Genomic DNA, 17,580 nt, shown 5'->3' with positions numbered 1-17,580 from the left:
ACTGCAGGAGGACGCAGACATTCGGCAGTGTGCTACAGGTTTCTATCATGATCTGTACATAGCAGAGCTTAGGAAGGAACCAGAGGTGGCACTGTCATTCCTCGAAGGGCTGCCACAAGTGACCAAAGACCAAAGAGAGGGTCTCAAGGCACAACTTTCCGCCCAGGAGCTACAGGAGGCACTACAGACTCTGCAGAGCGGGAAGGCTCCCGGCATAGACGGTCTCCCTGTGGAGTTTTATAGAGCCTTCTGGACGGTCATGGGGAACGATCTCCTGTGTGTCCTGCAGGACAGTCTGAACAAGGGACGGCTGCTCCTGAGCTGCAGGAGGGCTGTCCTCACCCTCCTCCCAAAGAAAGGAGACCTGCAGGAGCTTAAGAACTGGCGTCCTGTGTCTCTGCTGTGTACCGACTATAAACTGCTCTCTAAGGTGCTGGCCATGAGACTCAGGAAGGTGATGGACCAGGTCATTCATGTGGACCAGACCTAATGTGTTCCCGGCAGGTTGATATCTGACAACATTACTTTAATTCGGGACATTTTGGACCTCTCTAGTTCATTAGGCTCAGAGTTTGGTCTGATTTCTCACCCAAACTGCTGCTGACTTCGGGAAACTCTCCTCTGCGAGAATTAACTGGGAGAAAAGTGAAGCTGTGGCAGTGGGGGAGGGGCTAAAGAAGAAGTTGGTTCTACCGGGGGGCTTAGTGTGGAGAAGGGGAGGACTTAAGTATCTTGGTGTCCATCTTGGAGATGCAGCCTCCACCTCCCAGAACTGGGACCTATTTATTGAACAGGTTGAAGGTCGTCTTAAGAGGTGGAGATGGATTTTACCCAGGATGTCCTTCAAAGGTCGAGTCCTCATTATTAATAACCTTGTGTCCTCCATGCTGTGGCACCGGCTGATGTGTCTGGACCCGCCAGAGAGGCTGCTGTCCAGGGTGCAGGCCGCTATGGTGGACTTCTTCTGGGACCGTTTGCACTGGGTCCCCCAGAGCGTCCTCCTTCTCCCCAAAGAGGAGGGGGGCCACGGTGCCAGGGTCCTGACTCTGGGCCGCGTGGTTCAGGTGTGCGGACCTCGCCTGGATAATGGTGCTGCTCTGGCCCAGTGTCTGGGGACCAGGTCAGTCTGAGTGAGTGGTCTCCTGCTGAAAGACTGGAAACAGCAGCTGACTGACTCTGAACTGAGTCTTTTAACGAACTATTGTGACGGCTCAGCTCAGCCTGATCCCACTGACTCTTTCCCCAACATGAACATCACTCCTGTTTTTGAAAGTGATTATGGTTTGTGGAACATGACGGGGAGGACGATGTATTACTTGGTTTTAAAAGCACTACTGCAGAGCAAGCCTTGGAGGACTCACCTGTCCCTCACAACAGCTCAGAAGCCTGAGTGGAAGGCTTTGTATAAGCCACCGCTAACTAAGAAAGCTGGAGACCTACAGTGGAGGCTTGAAACATTTTCTCACTTTCTGTTTTTATTCTCGGTTACAAATATGACAGGAAAAGAAAACTCACTGTCAGTTATTTAACTTTTTAATCGGCCAATCAAAGATGGACGTTTATTTAAGCAGAAAGAATAGAGTGGAGAACAGTGTGGACGTGGATGCTGAAGACCAGACTGAAAACTGAACTTTTTATCCATTAACAAATAATTTGGTGGATTTTTTGCAAATGTGGGGAGAGAAGGGAGTTTTATGTTCTGTGAAAGATGATGATTTAGTTTTCGTTGATTATTTTTATGTTTGTTGAATTTCTTCCTCTGTTTTTTTCTCCTCCAGAGCCAAAAATGTAAAGGATAACATATAAGGATATAAATAAAGGAGACTTAAAAATCAAAATTTCTCTCTCTCTCCCTCCCTCCCTCCCTCAGCTGTTTCTGGGATGTCGTCCTCTCGTTCCCTCTGGAGATGCAGAAGAAGTTCCTTCACTTTGCGACAGGAAGTGACCGCGTCCCTGTGGGAGGAATGTCTGACCTCAACTTCAAAATCTCTAAGATCGACGTTCCGACCGACTGGTATGTCGTAAAACACGGACTGTAGTCACGTGATTGATAGGCTTTCACCTCCACTCCAGCTGACATAAGCCTAGGCAAGGTCACGCCCTGATGGGCGGGTCATACGCTGATAGGCGGGGTCACACAGAGAAAAACCCACACGGGCACGGGGGGATCATGTGACCATGCAGAGAGGCCCTCGTTCCAACTGAGGCTCAAACCCAGGAGTTCTACCCACTGCACCACCGTGTGTCTTTATATAAACCAAAGAGTTTTGAATCAGAACTGTTTTATACAACATTTAAAAGTGAATAATTCAAACTATCTTTCTCTCTCCTCTCTCCCTCCCTCTCTCTCAGGTTGCCGGTCTCTCACACCTGTTTTAATCAGATCTGTTTGCCTCCGTATCGAAGCAGAAAAGAACTCAAACACAAACTCACCATCGCTGTCAACAACGCTGAGGGCTTCGGCCTGGAGTGACGCACACATTAGTGTAGTGAGCACATGATCAGACGTCTTTGAACCACAAAATGAATAAAATATGTGGCCAGAGGTCAAAGGTCAGTCAGAGGTTTCAAACCTGTTGTTGTTTTGGACGTTGCTGTGTGTTTGTTTTGCTGCAGCAGAAACGTTGTAATGTAGTGTTTACAAACACAACTGTGTTTGTTTGTTTATCGTTGAGCAGTAAAGTGATGAGTCATCATTCTGTGTTTTCATGTTTTTATTCACACACAGTAACACAGTAACAAACACGCACACAGTAACACAGTAACACACACACAGTAACACAGTAACAACACACGCACACAGTAACACAGTAACACACACACAGTAACACAGTAACAAACACACACACAGTAACACAGTAACACAGTAACAAACACACACACAGTAACACAGTAACAAACGCACAGTAACACAGTAACAAACAGCACAGTAACACACACACAGTAACACAGTAACAAACACACACACAGTAACACAGTAACAAACACACACAGTAACACAGTAACAAACACATACACAGTAACACAGTAACAAACACACACACACAGTAACACAGTAACAAGCAGCACACAGTAACACCACACACACAGTAACACAGTAACAAACAGCGCACAGTAACACACACACAGTAACACAGTAACAAACACAGTAACACAGTAACAAACACACACACAGTAACACAGTAACAAACACACACACAAACACACACACAGTAACACACAGTAACAAAACACACACAGTAACTTACAGTAACACACACACAGTAACACACACAGTAACAAACACACACACAGTAACACAGTAACAAACACACACACAGTAACACAGTAACAAACACACACACAGTAACACACACACAGTAACACAGTAACAAACACACAGTAAAACTGATAATAATGGCAATAACAATAATGATAATAATGGTAATAATAATAATAACAATAATAATGATAATACTGGTATCAACAATAATAATAATAATTATTATTATTATTATTATAATGGTAAAAATCATAATAACAATAATAATTATTATAATAATAATGGTAATAATAATACTGGTATCAACAATAATAATTATTATTATTATAATAATGGTAATAATCATAATAACAATAATAATGATAATACTGGTATCAACAATAATAATAATAATTATAATAATGGCAATAATAATAATAATGATAATAATGGTAATAATAATAATAGCAATAATAATGATAATACTGGTATCAACAACAATAATAATAATAATATTATTATTATTATAATAATGGTAATAATAATAATAATAGCAATAATAATGATAATACTGGTATCAACAACAATAATAATAATAATAATTATTATTATTATAATAATGGTAATAATAATGACAATACTGGTATCAACAATAATAAGTATTATTATTATTATAATAATGGTAATAATAATAATCACTGGTATCAATAATAATAATAATTATTATTACAATAAATGCTGCCCTCCATGGCTCATTTTCTGCAGAACCACTGCCCGTGGGTCTTGGACCCTGAAGAAGAACTCACCTGATGTTTGTGATCACAGAGTCTGGTCTCCGGACATAAAGTGATGAACTGTGCGTCCATGTCTGAACGATCGTTGCATCAGCCTGTTTGAAATAATCACCACGACGACCTGTACAGGGCGCTGTGGCTGCAGTTTGGCTTACCCTGCTTGGCTTAGACACGTAGAAGGAATTCTGGTTCTACACCATCCAACCGTCCGTCCGTCCATTGTCCAACTCTGGACGTACCTCAGGTGTTGCCCTGAGGTTTCCTCCTTGTTGGGGAGGCTTTGCGGTGACACCCTCACCAGGTTCCCGAACTTACCTGCTTAATCACCTGCATAGTTGTTGACTTAGTTGATGGGAGCAAAACCTGGTCCCGGTAAGGCAGACCCTTATCTCAGAGGAACTGGTTGGGCTAAAGAAGAAAGAAGAAATAACCAGAGTTAGTAAATGTGACTTCTCTGTGGATCATCTGCCTCCATCTCGTCCTCTCCCTTGTCCTCTTGTCCTCTCTCTCTTGTGTCTTCTTGTCCTCTCTCTCTTGTGTCCTCTCATCCTCTCTCTTGTGTCCTCTTCTCTGTGATCTTTGTGTCTGACTGTCCGTTCTCTGCATGTGACCAAACCATCTCCACCTTCACTCACGTCTTCATGTCCAAACTGTTCCACCTGAGCTGTGTGTGTGTGTGTGTGTGTGTGTGGGGACTGCTGACCTGTCCAGGACGGGTTTAGCTCCAGCGTCCCTGACGCTAAAGTGTTGTGATGCTGGGGTATGAACTTTATACACTGTGTGTATTTGAGTTGTGTTATATGCTGCAGAAAAGTACAATAGTGTGTATTTTTTGGTGAAGCCATGGACAAGTGGAAAGGGAATTTGCCGGTTCCAGTCCAAGGGCTGCTGGGGTCTTGGCTAACGCTGAGCAAGGTACCCAACCTCCATTGCTCCCCGGGCCCCGGTGCTGCTCAGTAGCTGCTCGCTGCTCCTTATTCTAGGAAGGTTCATAGAGGACAGATTAAATGCAGAGACAGAAATTCCCTCAGGGATTATTTAAGTATGAGAATAAAAACTAAGTATTTTAAACGTGTGGTTAGTTTGGTTTAATCATTAATAATAATTTCCACGCAACTAAATGTTAACATAGTTAAATTATAAATGATCACAAAATGATAATAATGACTAAATATGAACATTCTTCAGCTGTTCTGCAGCAACTTGTTCTGGTTCTTGTGTTCCGAGCTGAAATGGACACAATGTATTCTATATCTGTCTCTCAAATCCTGACCAGAGACACGTCTTTACATTTAAACTATGCACCAGCTCTGAGATGATTGACAGGTGAGGACAGGTCAGGAGTCTCTGAGGACTATGTTGTCTGCAGATGATACAGTAACGTGTAGTGAGAGCAGAGGACGAGTGGAAGACAACCTGGAGAGCAGCAAGACAGTGAGACAGCTGCTGCTCGGAAGACCAACTGAACAAAGCGATGGACAGTAGACAGAGGTGAAGACAGACAGGATTGGACATGAGCATATAATCCAGGGACAACTCAGGTTCAAGGGTTTGGAGATAAAGTCAGAGAGTGAAGGTTGAGATGGTTTGGTCACGAGCAGACGAAGGACAGTGATCGTCCTGGACAAAGGATGTTGAAGATGAAAAGAGGAAGACCACAGAGAAGGTTCATGAGGACAGAAGAGGACACAAGGACGACAAAGGATAAGATGGAGTCAGATGATCCACTAAAGGGAGGAGCCAGAAGAAGACATGTGCTTAGAAATATATACTTGACCTTCACCATGGACATGTGTGGACACACGTTCTTCTGTGTCCTAGTCCTCCATCATGCGCAGCTTGGGGTATTTGATTTTTGGTTTTGGTGGAGGTGGAGGTCTCCGGGCTAAGTTGATCTTCGAGACGGTCAGTATGTTTTGCAGCCACCTAGGCGTGGTCCTGAACTCCCTGCACAGGGACCAGGTGTATGAGCCCAAGTCTCTGAAGCCGGTCCTGCCCACGTATGATGTCATCATCTGTTCGTCCAGCGCGCTGAACGTGCTAACAGAGACAAAGTAAACATGTTGACTTGGCTTTGACTTGGTGGACTTGTCCGCCTCTGCGTCTTTGGAGGTCGCGGCCTTCTCACCGTCTTCAGTGGTCTCACTGGGACCTTCAGCCTCCTGAACAGCCTCTTCCTCCTTACTGGCCATTACTGCTTATATCAATATTCACAATCACCGCTTCATCAGCAGTGACTCTCATAAATGTTAGGATCTCTGTGACATCATCTCCTTTGAGCTCTGTGACATCATCTCCTTTGATCTCTGTGACATCATCTCCTTTGATCTCTGTGACATCATCTTATGACATCATGTTTGGTTAGTTGCCGTGTTTTGTGTCCTCAGGGTGGACGGGCTCAGCCATAGAGACATTGAGGATGTCCAGGAGGTTCTCGGAGAAGAAGCGCTGCTCCTCCACATGTGACCTTCATGTCCAGGAGACGCCTCCTGGACGCCTCCCGGGGAAGGTGTGTCAGACTTGTCCTCCAGGAGGAGACCTCAGGGCCAACCCAGGACACGGATTCTGTCTCTCGGCTGGTCCTCCAGAGGAGCTGGTGGATGTGGCTGAGGAGAGGACAGTCTGGCTGATATTATTCTCCTCCTCGTTCTGCAGGACATCAGCGAATATTAAATATTGCAGTTATTGTTTTGTCCTCGTTATTCATGCTTCAGTCAGGTTTAACATCAACATCATTAGTAAGTTAATTGTTTTCATAGATGCTCCATAAATGAGATTATTATTATTATTATTACTGTTTATTTATCATGATTAACGTTATTATTATTTGTATTATTTATAGCTTATTGTCTTGTTTTGAATCAGGGCTTAGATTGAGGGGAGGGGAAAGTCGAGAGTGTCCAGAGGGCGGCGCTGGTCACGTTAGCTGCAGTAAATCTGAGTAGAGAAGAAGAGTCTTCTTCCTCTCTGTCTAAAAACAGAAAGATGTCAGAGGATCTGCGCGCGGAGCTGGAGACATATCTGCACGCTCTGAAAGTCCAGACCACGTGTGTCGACCACGCGCCGGTAAAACTCGATCTCTTTCTTTGTAAACACAAACAAACGCCGTCACGTGTCACATCGTGAAACACGTGTGTCAGACCTGCAACATTCACCACGTCACCGTTGAATCTCATTAGGAAAGTACGACATTGAAGATTCTTTCGTCAACTGTACATTTAATAAATAACATGAAACAAATGTGACGACGCTACACAATCACAACCGGCGTTTGGTTACATTCGGCGTCAGTGACGTGTCGGTGTCCGCCGCCTGTGTTCCTTCACATGTCCACAGACACATGAACGTTTGTGTTCATTCTGTTGCCGAATTCATCGGAAGATCATTTGAAAATAGAATCGCGGTGGAACTTGTTGACTTTGTTGTTTGTGTGCATGTGATCGTGAGACGCAGATTGTTTTGAACGTGTTTATTACACAGACCTGCCCTCATCTGCAGGGGGCGCACTTGTCTTTGCTGCTTCATGTCTCTCGTGTCTGGAGGACCGAAAGGGCCAACATTAAATAAATAAATACACCATTAACCCTTAGATGTTTTTCTTCAAAATTGACCCCACTGATACAAAAACTGCAATTTCTTAAAATTAATGAAAAAATAAATAAAAGTGCAAACGGTCTCATGTCACAATCATGTTTTATGAGGATTACCTGGAATATGAAAATATTACAACTCTTCGTTTTAAACAGTTTGAAGAATAACAACCCAGTTTATGCAAAAACGCATTGATTTTAATTGGGGTCATTTTTGACCCCACTCGTGGAAGAGTGTAGGTATTGGTAGGTTGTCATTAAATAATTGAATGTGTCATTAATTAATTAAAATTAATTTAAGACACATTTAATCATGATGATCATCTCCGATACTATCGCTGCCAAACTATATATAATACATCGTATCTTAATACACAAACCACATTTTTGAATTCTAAATGACTCATTTCTCGCCTCAAATGATCTTAAAACTCATGGCAGCTACGCCATTTCAGACCAAAACAATGAATCAGACTCGATCAGCGTTAGCCCCGCCCTCTGACTTTGATGGGCGAGTTTGACAGATAAAATGAATTAATGATCCACTGCAACACGGACCATGAAATAATTAAATGTGTCATTAATTAAATACATGTAATGATTTAATTGTGTATTTAATTGGTTAATGACACATTTAATTAATGATTTAATTGTTTATTTAATTAATTAATGACACATTTTATTATTTAATGACACATTTAATTAATGACTGTATGTAATGGTGTATTTATTTATTTAATTTTGGCCCTTTCGGTCCTCCATACTCGTGCACCTGTGTGTTTGAGTTCATATTAAGTTTTTGATTTTTTTCCATAAATGAAAACACAAACGCGTCCTCTTCTAAACTGACATGAGTTCGGGTCGCAGCGTGAGAACCTTTAAACCTTTGAATAGGTTCACCCTGGACAACCTGTCCATCACGAGGGAAACAACCTGGAAGAACCTGGAGGAACCTGGAGAACTCTTCTTCGTCCACAGTCCTGAAGATACAACTGCTCGACGGAGAACCTTTAAGTAGTTAGTGGTGTCACAGTTGGTCTCCTCTGCTCTGCTCAGGTGTTTACAGTGGAGGAGATGATGCGCCATCTACAGGACGTCAGAGGAGCTGTCACTAAAAACCTCTTCTTAAAGGACAAGAAGAAGAAAACGCTGTGGCTGGTTTCTACTCGTCATGACAGACAGGTGTGTGTGTGTGTGTGTGTGTTTGCATAGCTATATTTGTGAGATTATTTTTAACCTTTGTAGTGAGGACCTTTTTGCATTGTGTGCTCATTTTGGCTGGTCCTCACTTTGTCTTCACTGTAATGTCCTCGAGAGGCTGTTTTTAGGCTTCTCTCTAAGTTTCAGAGAGATCCTCAGAAAAGTGGCAAACTGAAACAAATCAAGTACAAATGTGTGTGTGTGTGTGCGTGAGCGGGACAGTAGTTAAAATGTTGTCGCCACAAATGAAACCAACACTTCATTCTCATAAGGTCCTCACTTCAAAGGTGACACTGATTTGGCACTGACTTTTTCAAATTCTATCTAAGAAGTGGAAACTTATGAATGTCTATAAAAACTATCTATGTCGTAGAAATGTGAAATAATATTTGAAGCCTTCTTGGCCGAGAAAAGCAGAAGAATGTAATTTTGGCTCACAACAACTCCCAGAATGCACTGCGCTCACTGCCCCAAGCTTCGAAGCAGACAGCGCTAGTTGTGTAAACACACAAACCCCGTGAGCGATCTCTCGGCCAATACATGACAGACCTGTAAATGACTCGGGTTGTTTTCTGTGGTGCGACATTGTACCGGGATGTGCAGTAAAAACAAGGAAAGGACAAGCAGGAAGTTCCCACCATTTGCTGGTCAGAGTTTGCCTGATGCCTCAAGGCTAAGCTATTATGGAATTTTGGAGAAGACATTGAAGACATGGAGAAGCTGGAAGCTCAGAGGGTTCACGGTCTCCATTTCCAACACAAAGACGTCACTGAGAGGTAAGACCGACGCTAATCGACTCTATTTCTGCTCACATTGTTTACGATGTCATATAGTTGTCGGCAGTAAAGCGACAATGTTGTGTTTCCTGGAAAAAAGTCAAATCTTTGTTCATATTTCATGTGTAATTGTATTCTTTGTCCTTTAGGAGCATGGTTGAATCAAGTCTTGGAGAAAATCTTCACACCATCCAGTGTCTGCTCCTCTTCCAGACTCAGATTCTGTCGCCACTGTACATGTTTCATCATTTATTTTTTGTTTGCATATTGTGTTAGACATTCTTTTAGATTTGTCTTCTTGTTTATTTTATATTAAAAGATTTTCCTTTGTGAATAATAAAGCTATATTTGGTTGTATCACCCTGCATTCATGTGTACGCCACAGTTCAACAGTAAAGACTCGTGGAAGGAGGCTGAATAGTTACTGTTTTTGTTGTTATATTACTTACTATACTACACAAGTTAGATTTACACAATAAAAACGACGCACTTGTCATCAGTAAACAAAGTAGCTATGAGTAGCTATGAAGTGTTTATCAACCGTTTCCCCCCAAAGAAATCACTTTTCATCTAATAATGCTCTAATGGCTAGAAAAGAAACCACAACCAATATGAATTTAAATGTGTATTGATGCTACTACAACAACAACAATAATAATAAAGAAAAATCTGACTTCTTATAGCTCACTGTGAGCATCAACAGTCTCTTCATAGACACAGTGCTGCTTTTCAGAAGCTGAATATCTTCTGATGTCCTGACCAACACAGACAGGTAACCACAGACAGGTAACCACAGACGCCGCCATCAGCCGACAGAAATGTACGTCTTTTCCTTTGCAGCCATATCAGTTTGAAAACTACATTCGGGCATCGTCGTTCTCACTTTACCCCGCAGAGCAAGAGCCGGTTAGCGTAACTGTTAGCAAAGATGGCGGACACCGTGTTTACATTCTGGGAATGAAGTCTCGTCCCCCTATGGGTGAGTCTAAAAAGTGCGGAACTGGCGTTGTAGTTTCAAACCTTGAACGTCGTGTGCATGACGTGCCCTCCGATGACGCAATGATCCGATTTTTTTACAACTCGGTGGAAAACTGAGGGAGGAAAGCAACTTTAAAAATACTGCTGCTATTCTAGCATTACAAAGCCACATGCTAATCAGTGGAGGATCCCTTTACGCACCTCACCTTGATGCCCATACAGGAATGTGGGTGTGTCTCTGACCTCATGTCTTTCTCTCTGTCTGTCGCTCTCTCTTTCTGTCTGTCTGTCTTGTCCAGGTCAATCTTAATGTCCTGGCTAAAAAGCTCGGCGTTGGCAGTGGAAACCTGCGTTTTGCAGACGAGGCGACCATGTTGGACAAACTGAAGGTGAGGACAAACCTTTTTATCAATAATGAGACGCTGATCAGAGACAAGAACAGTTGAACTTTGATGTCTCTGTCCTCTTTCTTCTGTCTCTGTCCTCGTCCTCTGTTGTCTGTCCTCTTGTCGTCTGTCCCCTGTTCTCTTGCCCTCTTGTCCCCTGTCCTCAGGTGGGTCAGGGCTGTGCCACAGCGCTGGCTCTTCTCTTTGACAAGGATCAGAGTGTGAAGTTTGTCTTAGAGAAGGATTTGTTGGACGGAGGACATGAGATGGTTTACTTTCACCCGATGACCAACAGCGCCACCATGGGGATCCGTCCAGATGATCTACTGCGCTTCCTGAAGGAGACAGGACACGAACCCATCCTGGAGACGTTTGAGTAGAGAGACATGAAAATAAACGATAAAAATAAATACAAAACAAACATTTTAAAGACGATTTAAGTTTTTTCATTTCTGTCACAGAACAGAGACACGGAGACAGAGAGACGGACACAGAGACACAAATGACTCCTCTGACAAATAAAACCTGAACTCTACAACGTCTTGAGAAGACGTTCATGTCTTTATGTCTTTGTCTCACTGTTGGACGTTTCCAACAGGAAACTGAGCTGCTGAACCACTGCTGCCTCGTGTGGACAGTCTGTGTCACTGAAGGTAAATCTCCATGTGGTTTTCTTACTCATTTTCAGTTTTCAGAAAAGCATAATTCACTTTATTCACTAGGACAGTCTCATTTGTCTCGGTGTAGGACACTCATTTGTCTCGGTGTAGGACACTCATTTGTCTTGGTGTAGGACAGTCTAATTTGTCTCAATGTAGGACACTCATTTGTGTTAGTGTAGGACAGTCTCATTTGTCTTCTTGGGACACTCGGCGTTTATGCCACGATTTTGGACTAATTTGTCTTGGTGTAGAACGGTGTTGTCTCAATGCCGTGGTTACTAATTTTGCTCTCTGAACAGAGACAGTCTCATTTTACGGTGTGGACAGTCCATTTGTCTGGGGTGTAGGACAGTCTCTTGCGTTAGGACAGTCTTATTTTGTCTCAGTGTAGGACAGTCTCATTGTCTACATTCTTAGGACACTCATTTGTCTTGGTGTAGGACGGTCTAATTTGTCTCATCAAGTAAGACAGTCTCATTTGTCTGTAGGCCACTCTCATTTTGTGACTTCGGTGATAGCATTTTGTCTCACGGTGTAGGACACTCATTTGTCTCAATGTAGTCATTTGGTGGCATAGGATGATCCATTGTCTTGGTGTAGGACACTCATTTTGTCTCGGTGGAGGACAGTCTCATTTGTGTTAGTGTAGGACAGTCTCATTTGTCTCAGTGTAAGACAGTCTCATTTGTCTCAGTGTAGGACACTAATTTGTCTTGGTGTATGAAGTCTAATTTGTCTCAATGTAGGACACTCATTTGACTCAGGTGGGGATGTAATTTCAATGCTTAGGACCTCATTTTGATATAGGGTCTTTGTGGCAGGACCTCATTTGTCTCAGTGCTTGGGACACTCGTGTTCGGTGGAGCCAGTCCCATTTGTCTTGGTGTAGGACAGTCTAATTTGTCTCACTGTGGGACAGTCTAATTTGTCACTGTAGGGCGGTCTCATTTGCTAGGTGCAGACGAGTCTATTTGTCTCATTGTGGGACGTCATTTGTCTTGGTGTAGGACAGTCTTATTTGTCTCATTGTAGGAGGAGGTCATTTGTCGGTGTAGGACCTCATTGTTTGTCTCGTCTGGGGCCTCATTTTGTATGATTAGGACCTCGATGTCGGTCCTATTTTATAATTTGTCTTGGTGTAGACAGTCTCTATTTGTCACCGATTGTGGACAGTCATTTATCTGCGGTGTAGGACAGTCTCATTTTGTCTTTCGGTGTAGGACAGTCATTTGTCTAGGTGTAGGACTGTCTCATTTGTCTCGGTGTAGGACAGTCATTTGTCTCGGTGTAGGACACATTTGTCTCAGTGTAGGACACTCATTTGTCTCACACACAGGTGTCCAACTGTCTCTGCAGACTCATGTTTGTGTCTTTAACAGCTTCATGGTTCAGATCCACGGTGGCCTGGAAGATCACTTCCTTTTTTCCTTTCCTTTTGCCTTTCAAAATAAGAGCCGCTGACTTCTTATTTCAAACATTTACTGTAACTTTAACAGTTAATTCTGTCAAATCAAAGTTTTAATCTCCTTCATATTTATGTTAAATATTACGTGAGACGAGAGGAAAACACTGACTGAAAACAGAAATGCTACATTTGAACAGATTTGTGGAACTTTTGTTTTCATAAGTCATTTATTTGTCATCGGTGCCCCCGGTGCCCCTTCTCCCTCCCTGCTGTGATACGGCACTGTCACATCTGTCATTAATGTAAACAGAACAGTGACAGACTCACAACTGTCAACACAGAAGGCCACGCCTCCTCTCAGGGCTGGCACAAACCTTTGTGGAGTGGAACATGGAAAAGGTACAATGGTGCAGATCATGAGGGGGCGGAGTCAGCACATCAACACTGTATGTGTATGTAATCCATCCCATAATCGCATTACTTATCAGACATCTTTTTTAATAACTTCCACGTGAAGGAAAATAAATCCATATTTTTATAATCGTGACACTGCTCCTTTAAAATATCCAGGAAGTGAGATGGTCAGTGGGGGGGGGACTTCCTGTTGTGGGAACAGGTGTGCGTGCTCTGACAGAGATGACATCATTCTCTCTGAGTCACCTGGGGAAACGACAGCTGCGCGTGGACGGAGAGGGAGGAGGAGGAGGAGGAGCCTTCATCACTGCTGTGTGTGTTTGATGCAAATTAGTTTTAAATTGAACTGAATCTATTTTATATTATACTTTTTAATCATTTTATTATAATATAATAGAAACTTGTGTCCATCACTAACGATGTAAATATCTTACATAGTTGTGCTTTAAGTGAAATTTTAACTTTAACGATCATGAAGTTCATCTGATAGTGTTTGATTTGAATGAATGAATGAATGTTTAAAAATGGTCATACAAACTCACTCACACACAGACTCTCACTCACAGACTCACTCACACACACAGACTCACTCACACACACTCACAGACTCACGCACACACACACAGACTCACTGACTCACTCACACACACGCTCACCACGCCACTCACACCACACACAGAGACTCACTCACTCACACACACACACAGAGACTCACTCACAGACTCACTCACTCACTCACACACACCTCACACACACTCACTCACACACACACACAGACTCACTCCGCACACTCACAGACTCACTCACACACACACAGAGACTCCTCACACTCACACCACAGACTCACTCACTCACTCACACACACACAGAGACTCACTCACACACACACACTGCTGCAGGTAGTAGCTCCGCCCCCTTCACTTCGCCGTCCAAACACCATAACGGCGGCGCCGCTGCTCCGGTTCTCTCTCCCGGTCCCACCGTGGCTCCAGGTCCCGGTGTCCTCGTGTCCTCAGGTTGTCCACAGGTCACAGGTGAGACGCCGCCGCCATGTTTGCTGCTTCTCTTCACCGCCTGCGTCTTTACTCGGTGTTTTTTTATTTCGGTAACTCGTTCACCGGCGGTCGCGCGGTACCGGTCACTACGAGCTCGCGCTGTAACTGCGCAGCAGGAATTGCGCGTGTTTGTGGGTAAATGAACGCGTGATGCTCGTGTCGTTCATTGTTCTCCGTGAAGTTTGCTAGAAGTGATGTCATGAAGCCCCGGTGTGACGGTGGAGTGTCGTTAACGGCTCCGCCATGATGAACACTTGATTCATCGATACACGGAAATAATCCCGCTTCACTACCAGGGCAGCTTCATGGACATGGACGCGGTTTTCTTTGTAAATCAGTGATGTAATCGGATCCCAATGAAGCCGATGTGTAGAGTAGCTCGTGTGAGATACTGAAGTCATTTATTACTTTTCTGTGTGGAAAATACTTTACTCTGTAAGACAAGAAACAAGAAAACAACAACATTTGCGAACGGAGTTTGGTGCAGTGGCTCATGACTGAGTCAACATTTGTGTTATTGATAAATCCTCTTTCTCATATTCAAATACGTTTGTGTTTTTACTGAGGAAATAACACAAAACACCACCTCATCTTCATGTTAAGATTATAATCTACATGTTAATTTTATAATCTTCATGTCAACTCCACCTGTTTCTTGTTGAGTATCTGAGAATGTTTTCTTGTTCTCGTCTCATATGAAATGTCATTTCTCCGATTAAACATCCAGACTTGTTTGATCACATGTGTAACATGATAACCTTTATCATAACAAACCACATTAGCACTCTGAGCTAACATGAGCTAACAGCACTTTTTTTACAGATACTTACTAGATATTCTAGAAAAGCCAGAGGTGAATGAATGTGTGCGGAGTTATTTAAACCAGTGACCAAACAGTCATTTTAACGTCACACACACAGGAGTTGTTGATCTGCTGCTGCCTCCATCACTAAGTTCAAACGTCTGATGTTGTCAAATTCTGCTTTTAAAGGGGACATATTATGCAAAATCAACTTTTTAACCATTTCAATACTTATATTTGGGACTCTGGAGGCACTACCAGTCGCCAAAGTGTGGAAAAAGAATACTCAGTCATGTTTTCATGGTCCCCCTTAGTGTAAGTATAGAATAAGAATAGAATAGAATAGAAACACTTTATTCATCCCCAAGGGGAAATTGTTTCAACATAGCAGCAATACAAACAAATATTATAAACATAAAATGTAAAATGTGCAACAGTGGGAAAAAAAATAGTGCATTAATAAAGGGGAGTGGCATAAAGGGGTGCAATGTCATACTGTATGTCACGGAGAGAAAATGTGCATTGTGCAAATGAGCAGGGTTTTTTTTTGTTTTGTTTTTTTTACTATTACAGAGAGTTATTATAAGTCCTGATAGCTGATGGCAGGAATGACTTCCTGAATCTGTCCTTGTGACAGTGGAGCTGTCTGAATCTCTTGGAGAATGTGCTCTCCTGGGCCTGGAGGATGTGGTGGAGAGGATGATCAGAGTTATCCATGATGGAAAAAAGTTTATTCAGCATCCTCCTCTCCACCACCGTTTCCATGGTGTCCTGTTTGCAGCCGATGATGGAGCTGGCCTTCTTTATCAGTTTGTTGAGTCTGTTAGTTTCACCGGCTCCAATGCTGCTCCTCCAGCACACCACAGCAAAGAACAGCGCGCTGGCCACAACAGACTGGTAAAATAACTCCAACAGCCTCCTCAGAAAGAAGAGCCTGCTCATCCCCTTCCTGTACACAGCACTGATCTTAGCCTTCTAGTCCAGTCTGTTGTTCAGCCTCACACCAAGGTATTTGTATTCCTCCACCATCTCAATGTCCTCCCCCAGTACCCTCAAAGGTTGTGGAGCTGTCCTCTTCCTCCTGAAGTCCACCACCATCTCCTTGGTCTTGGTCACATTCAGAATCAGGTGGTTCTCACTGGCCCACTTCTCAGCTACCACTGTCCTGTACTCCCCCTCCTGTCCATTCCTTATACACCCCACCACCGCAGAGTCATCTGAGAACTTCTGCAAGTGGCATGACACAGAGTCATATTTAAAGTGTGAGGTGTATATGGTGAACAGGAAGGGGGACAGCACAGTTCCCTGTGGGGCTCCTACATCACTAACCACCACATCAGACAAACCACAACCCAGTCGGACAAACTGTGGTCTGCCTGTCAGGTAGTCAGTGATCCAGGAGATGGTGGGCGTGTCCACCCCCACCACCTGCAACTTCTCTCCCAGTAACAGTGGCTGGATGGTGTTGAAAGCACTGGAGAAATCAAAGAAAGTGATTCTCACAGTTCCTCCAGCACCATCCAGGTGAGACTGAGCTCGATGCAGCAGATAGATGAGGGCGTCATCCACCCCCAGTTTGGGCTGATAAGCAAATTGAAGTGGGTCAAGTGAGGACTTTACCTGCGGTCTAAGGTGAGCTAAGACCAGCCGCTTCAGCACCTTCATCACATGGGACGTCAGAGCCACTGGGCGGTAGTCCCTGGGTTCACGAGATGCTGATGACTTTGTCTTGGGGACAGGAACCAGGCATGATGTCTTCCACAGCGCTGGGACCATCCCCTGTTGGAGGCTCAGGTTGAAGAGGTGCTGCAGGATCACAGCCAGCTGGGTAGCACAAGCCCTCAGTAGCCTGGGGCTAAGACCGTCTGGGCCTGCAGCCTTGTTCTGCTGCAGTCTCTCCAGCTGTCTTCTGACCTGGGTGGTTGTCACGGAGGGGGGTGGCAGGAGGTGGTGGGGGAGAGGTGGAGCGGTGGAGGGGAGGTGATACAGTGTCCAAGCGGTGCTCCAGGGGGGGCAGACGGGGGAGAGGTAGAGGCAGGGGGGGAGGGAGGGAGGTGTGATGTGTGGGGGAAGCAGCAGGGGGCTGTGTGGAAGACTGTTAGCTGAACCTGTTGAAGAAGAGGTTCAGCTGATTAGCCCTCTCGATAGAGCCCTCTGTCGATTTCTTATTCACGTTAAATCCAGTGATGGTCTTCACCACACCTCCCTCATGTCATTCTACTGGAGTTTGGACTCCAGCTTCCTCCAGCTTCCTTTTTGTTGAGGAGAGTCTTCAGA

The 17,580-nt window shown here is 43.9% G+C and overlaps 2 protein-coding genes and 1 long non-coding RNA gene across 3 annotated transcripts in view; all 3 read left to right on the top strand.

Annotated features, from left to right (window-relative positions):
* LOC122764813 (probable E3 ubiquitin-protein ligase HECTD2) overlaps window positions 1-2,696 on the top strand; it is a gene marked incomplete at its 5' end in the record, with an annotated part of 28,395 nt that extends 25,699 nt beyond the window's left edge. The window contains 2 exons of the mRNA XM_044018759.1: window positions 1,871-2,014; window positions 2,353-2,696. Coding sequence (XP_043874694.1) covers window positions 1,871-2,014; window positions 2,353-2,473 — 265 coding nt within the window. The remainder of the gene's footprint in view (window positions 1-1,870; window positions 2,015-2,352) is intronic.
* Window positions 2,697-6,979: 4,283 nt separating this feature from the next.
* On the top strand, window positions 6,980-11,395 carry LOC122764811 (prolyl-tRNA synthetase associated domain-containing protein 1-like). The gene is made up of 4 exons (XM_044018758.1): window positions 6,980-7,101; window positions 8,682-8,807; window positions 10,879-10,968; window positions 11,133-11,395. The coding sequence occupies exons 1-4, from the start codon at window positions 7,021-7,023 to the stop codon at window positions 11,343-11,345; spliced, it is 510 nt and encodes a 169-aa protein (XP_043874693.1). The 5' UTR covers window positions 6,980-7,020; the 3' UTR covers window positions 11,346-11,395.
* On the top strand, window positions 8,852-10,013 carry LOC122764812. Its single transcript, XR_006359888.1, has 2 exons — window positions 8,852-9,601; window positions 9,751-10,013. It is a non-coding gene; the product is annotated as an uncharacterized LOC122764812 (long non-coding RNA).
* Window positions 11,396-17,580: the final 6,185 nt, after the last annotated feature.

The sequence above is a fragment of the Solea senegalensis genome, unplaced genomic scaffold, assembly GCF_019176455.1.
Source record: "Solea senegalensis isolate Sse05_10M unplaced genomic scaffold, IFAPA_SoseM_1 scf7180000017684, whole genome shotgun sequence".
Taxonomy (NCBI): Eukaryota; Metazoa; Chordata; class Actinopteri; order Pleuronectiformes; family Soleidae; genus Solea; species Solea senegalensis.
Note: the sequence above shows the minus strand (reverse complement) of the source record. Positions and strands in the feature narration are given on the sequence as shown.

What these genes read in the sequence shown, in the direction of transcription:
- LOC122764811 (XM_044018758.1), top strand. Translation starts at nt 7,021, where the DNA reads ATGTCAGAGGATCTGCGCGCGGAGCTGGAGACATATCTGCACGCTCTG. An exon ending in CGTGTGTCGACCACGCGCCG is followed by an intron (nt 7,102 to 8,681) that starts GTAAAACTCGAT and finishes TGCTCTGCTCAG; the next exon opens with GTGTTTACAGTGGAGGAGAT. An exon ending in CCATGTTGGACAAACTGAAG is followed by an intron (nt 10,969 to 11,132) that starts GTGAGGACAAAC and finishes CCCTGTCCTCAG; the next exon opens with GTGGGTCAGGGCTGTGCCAC.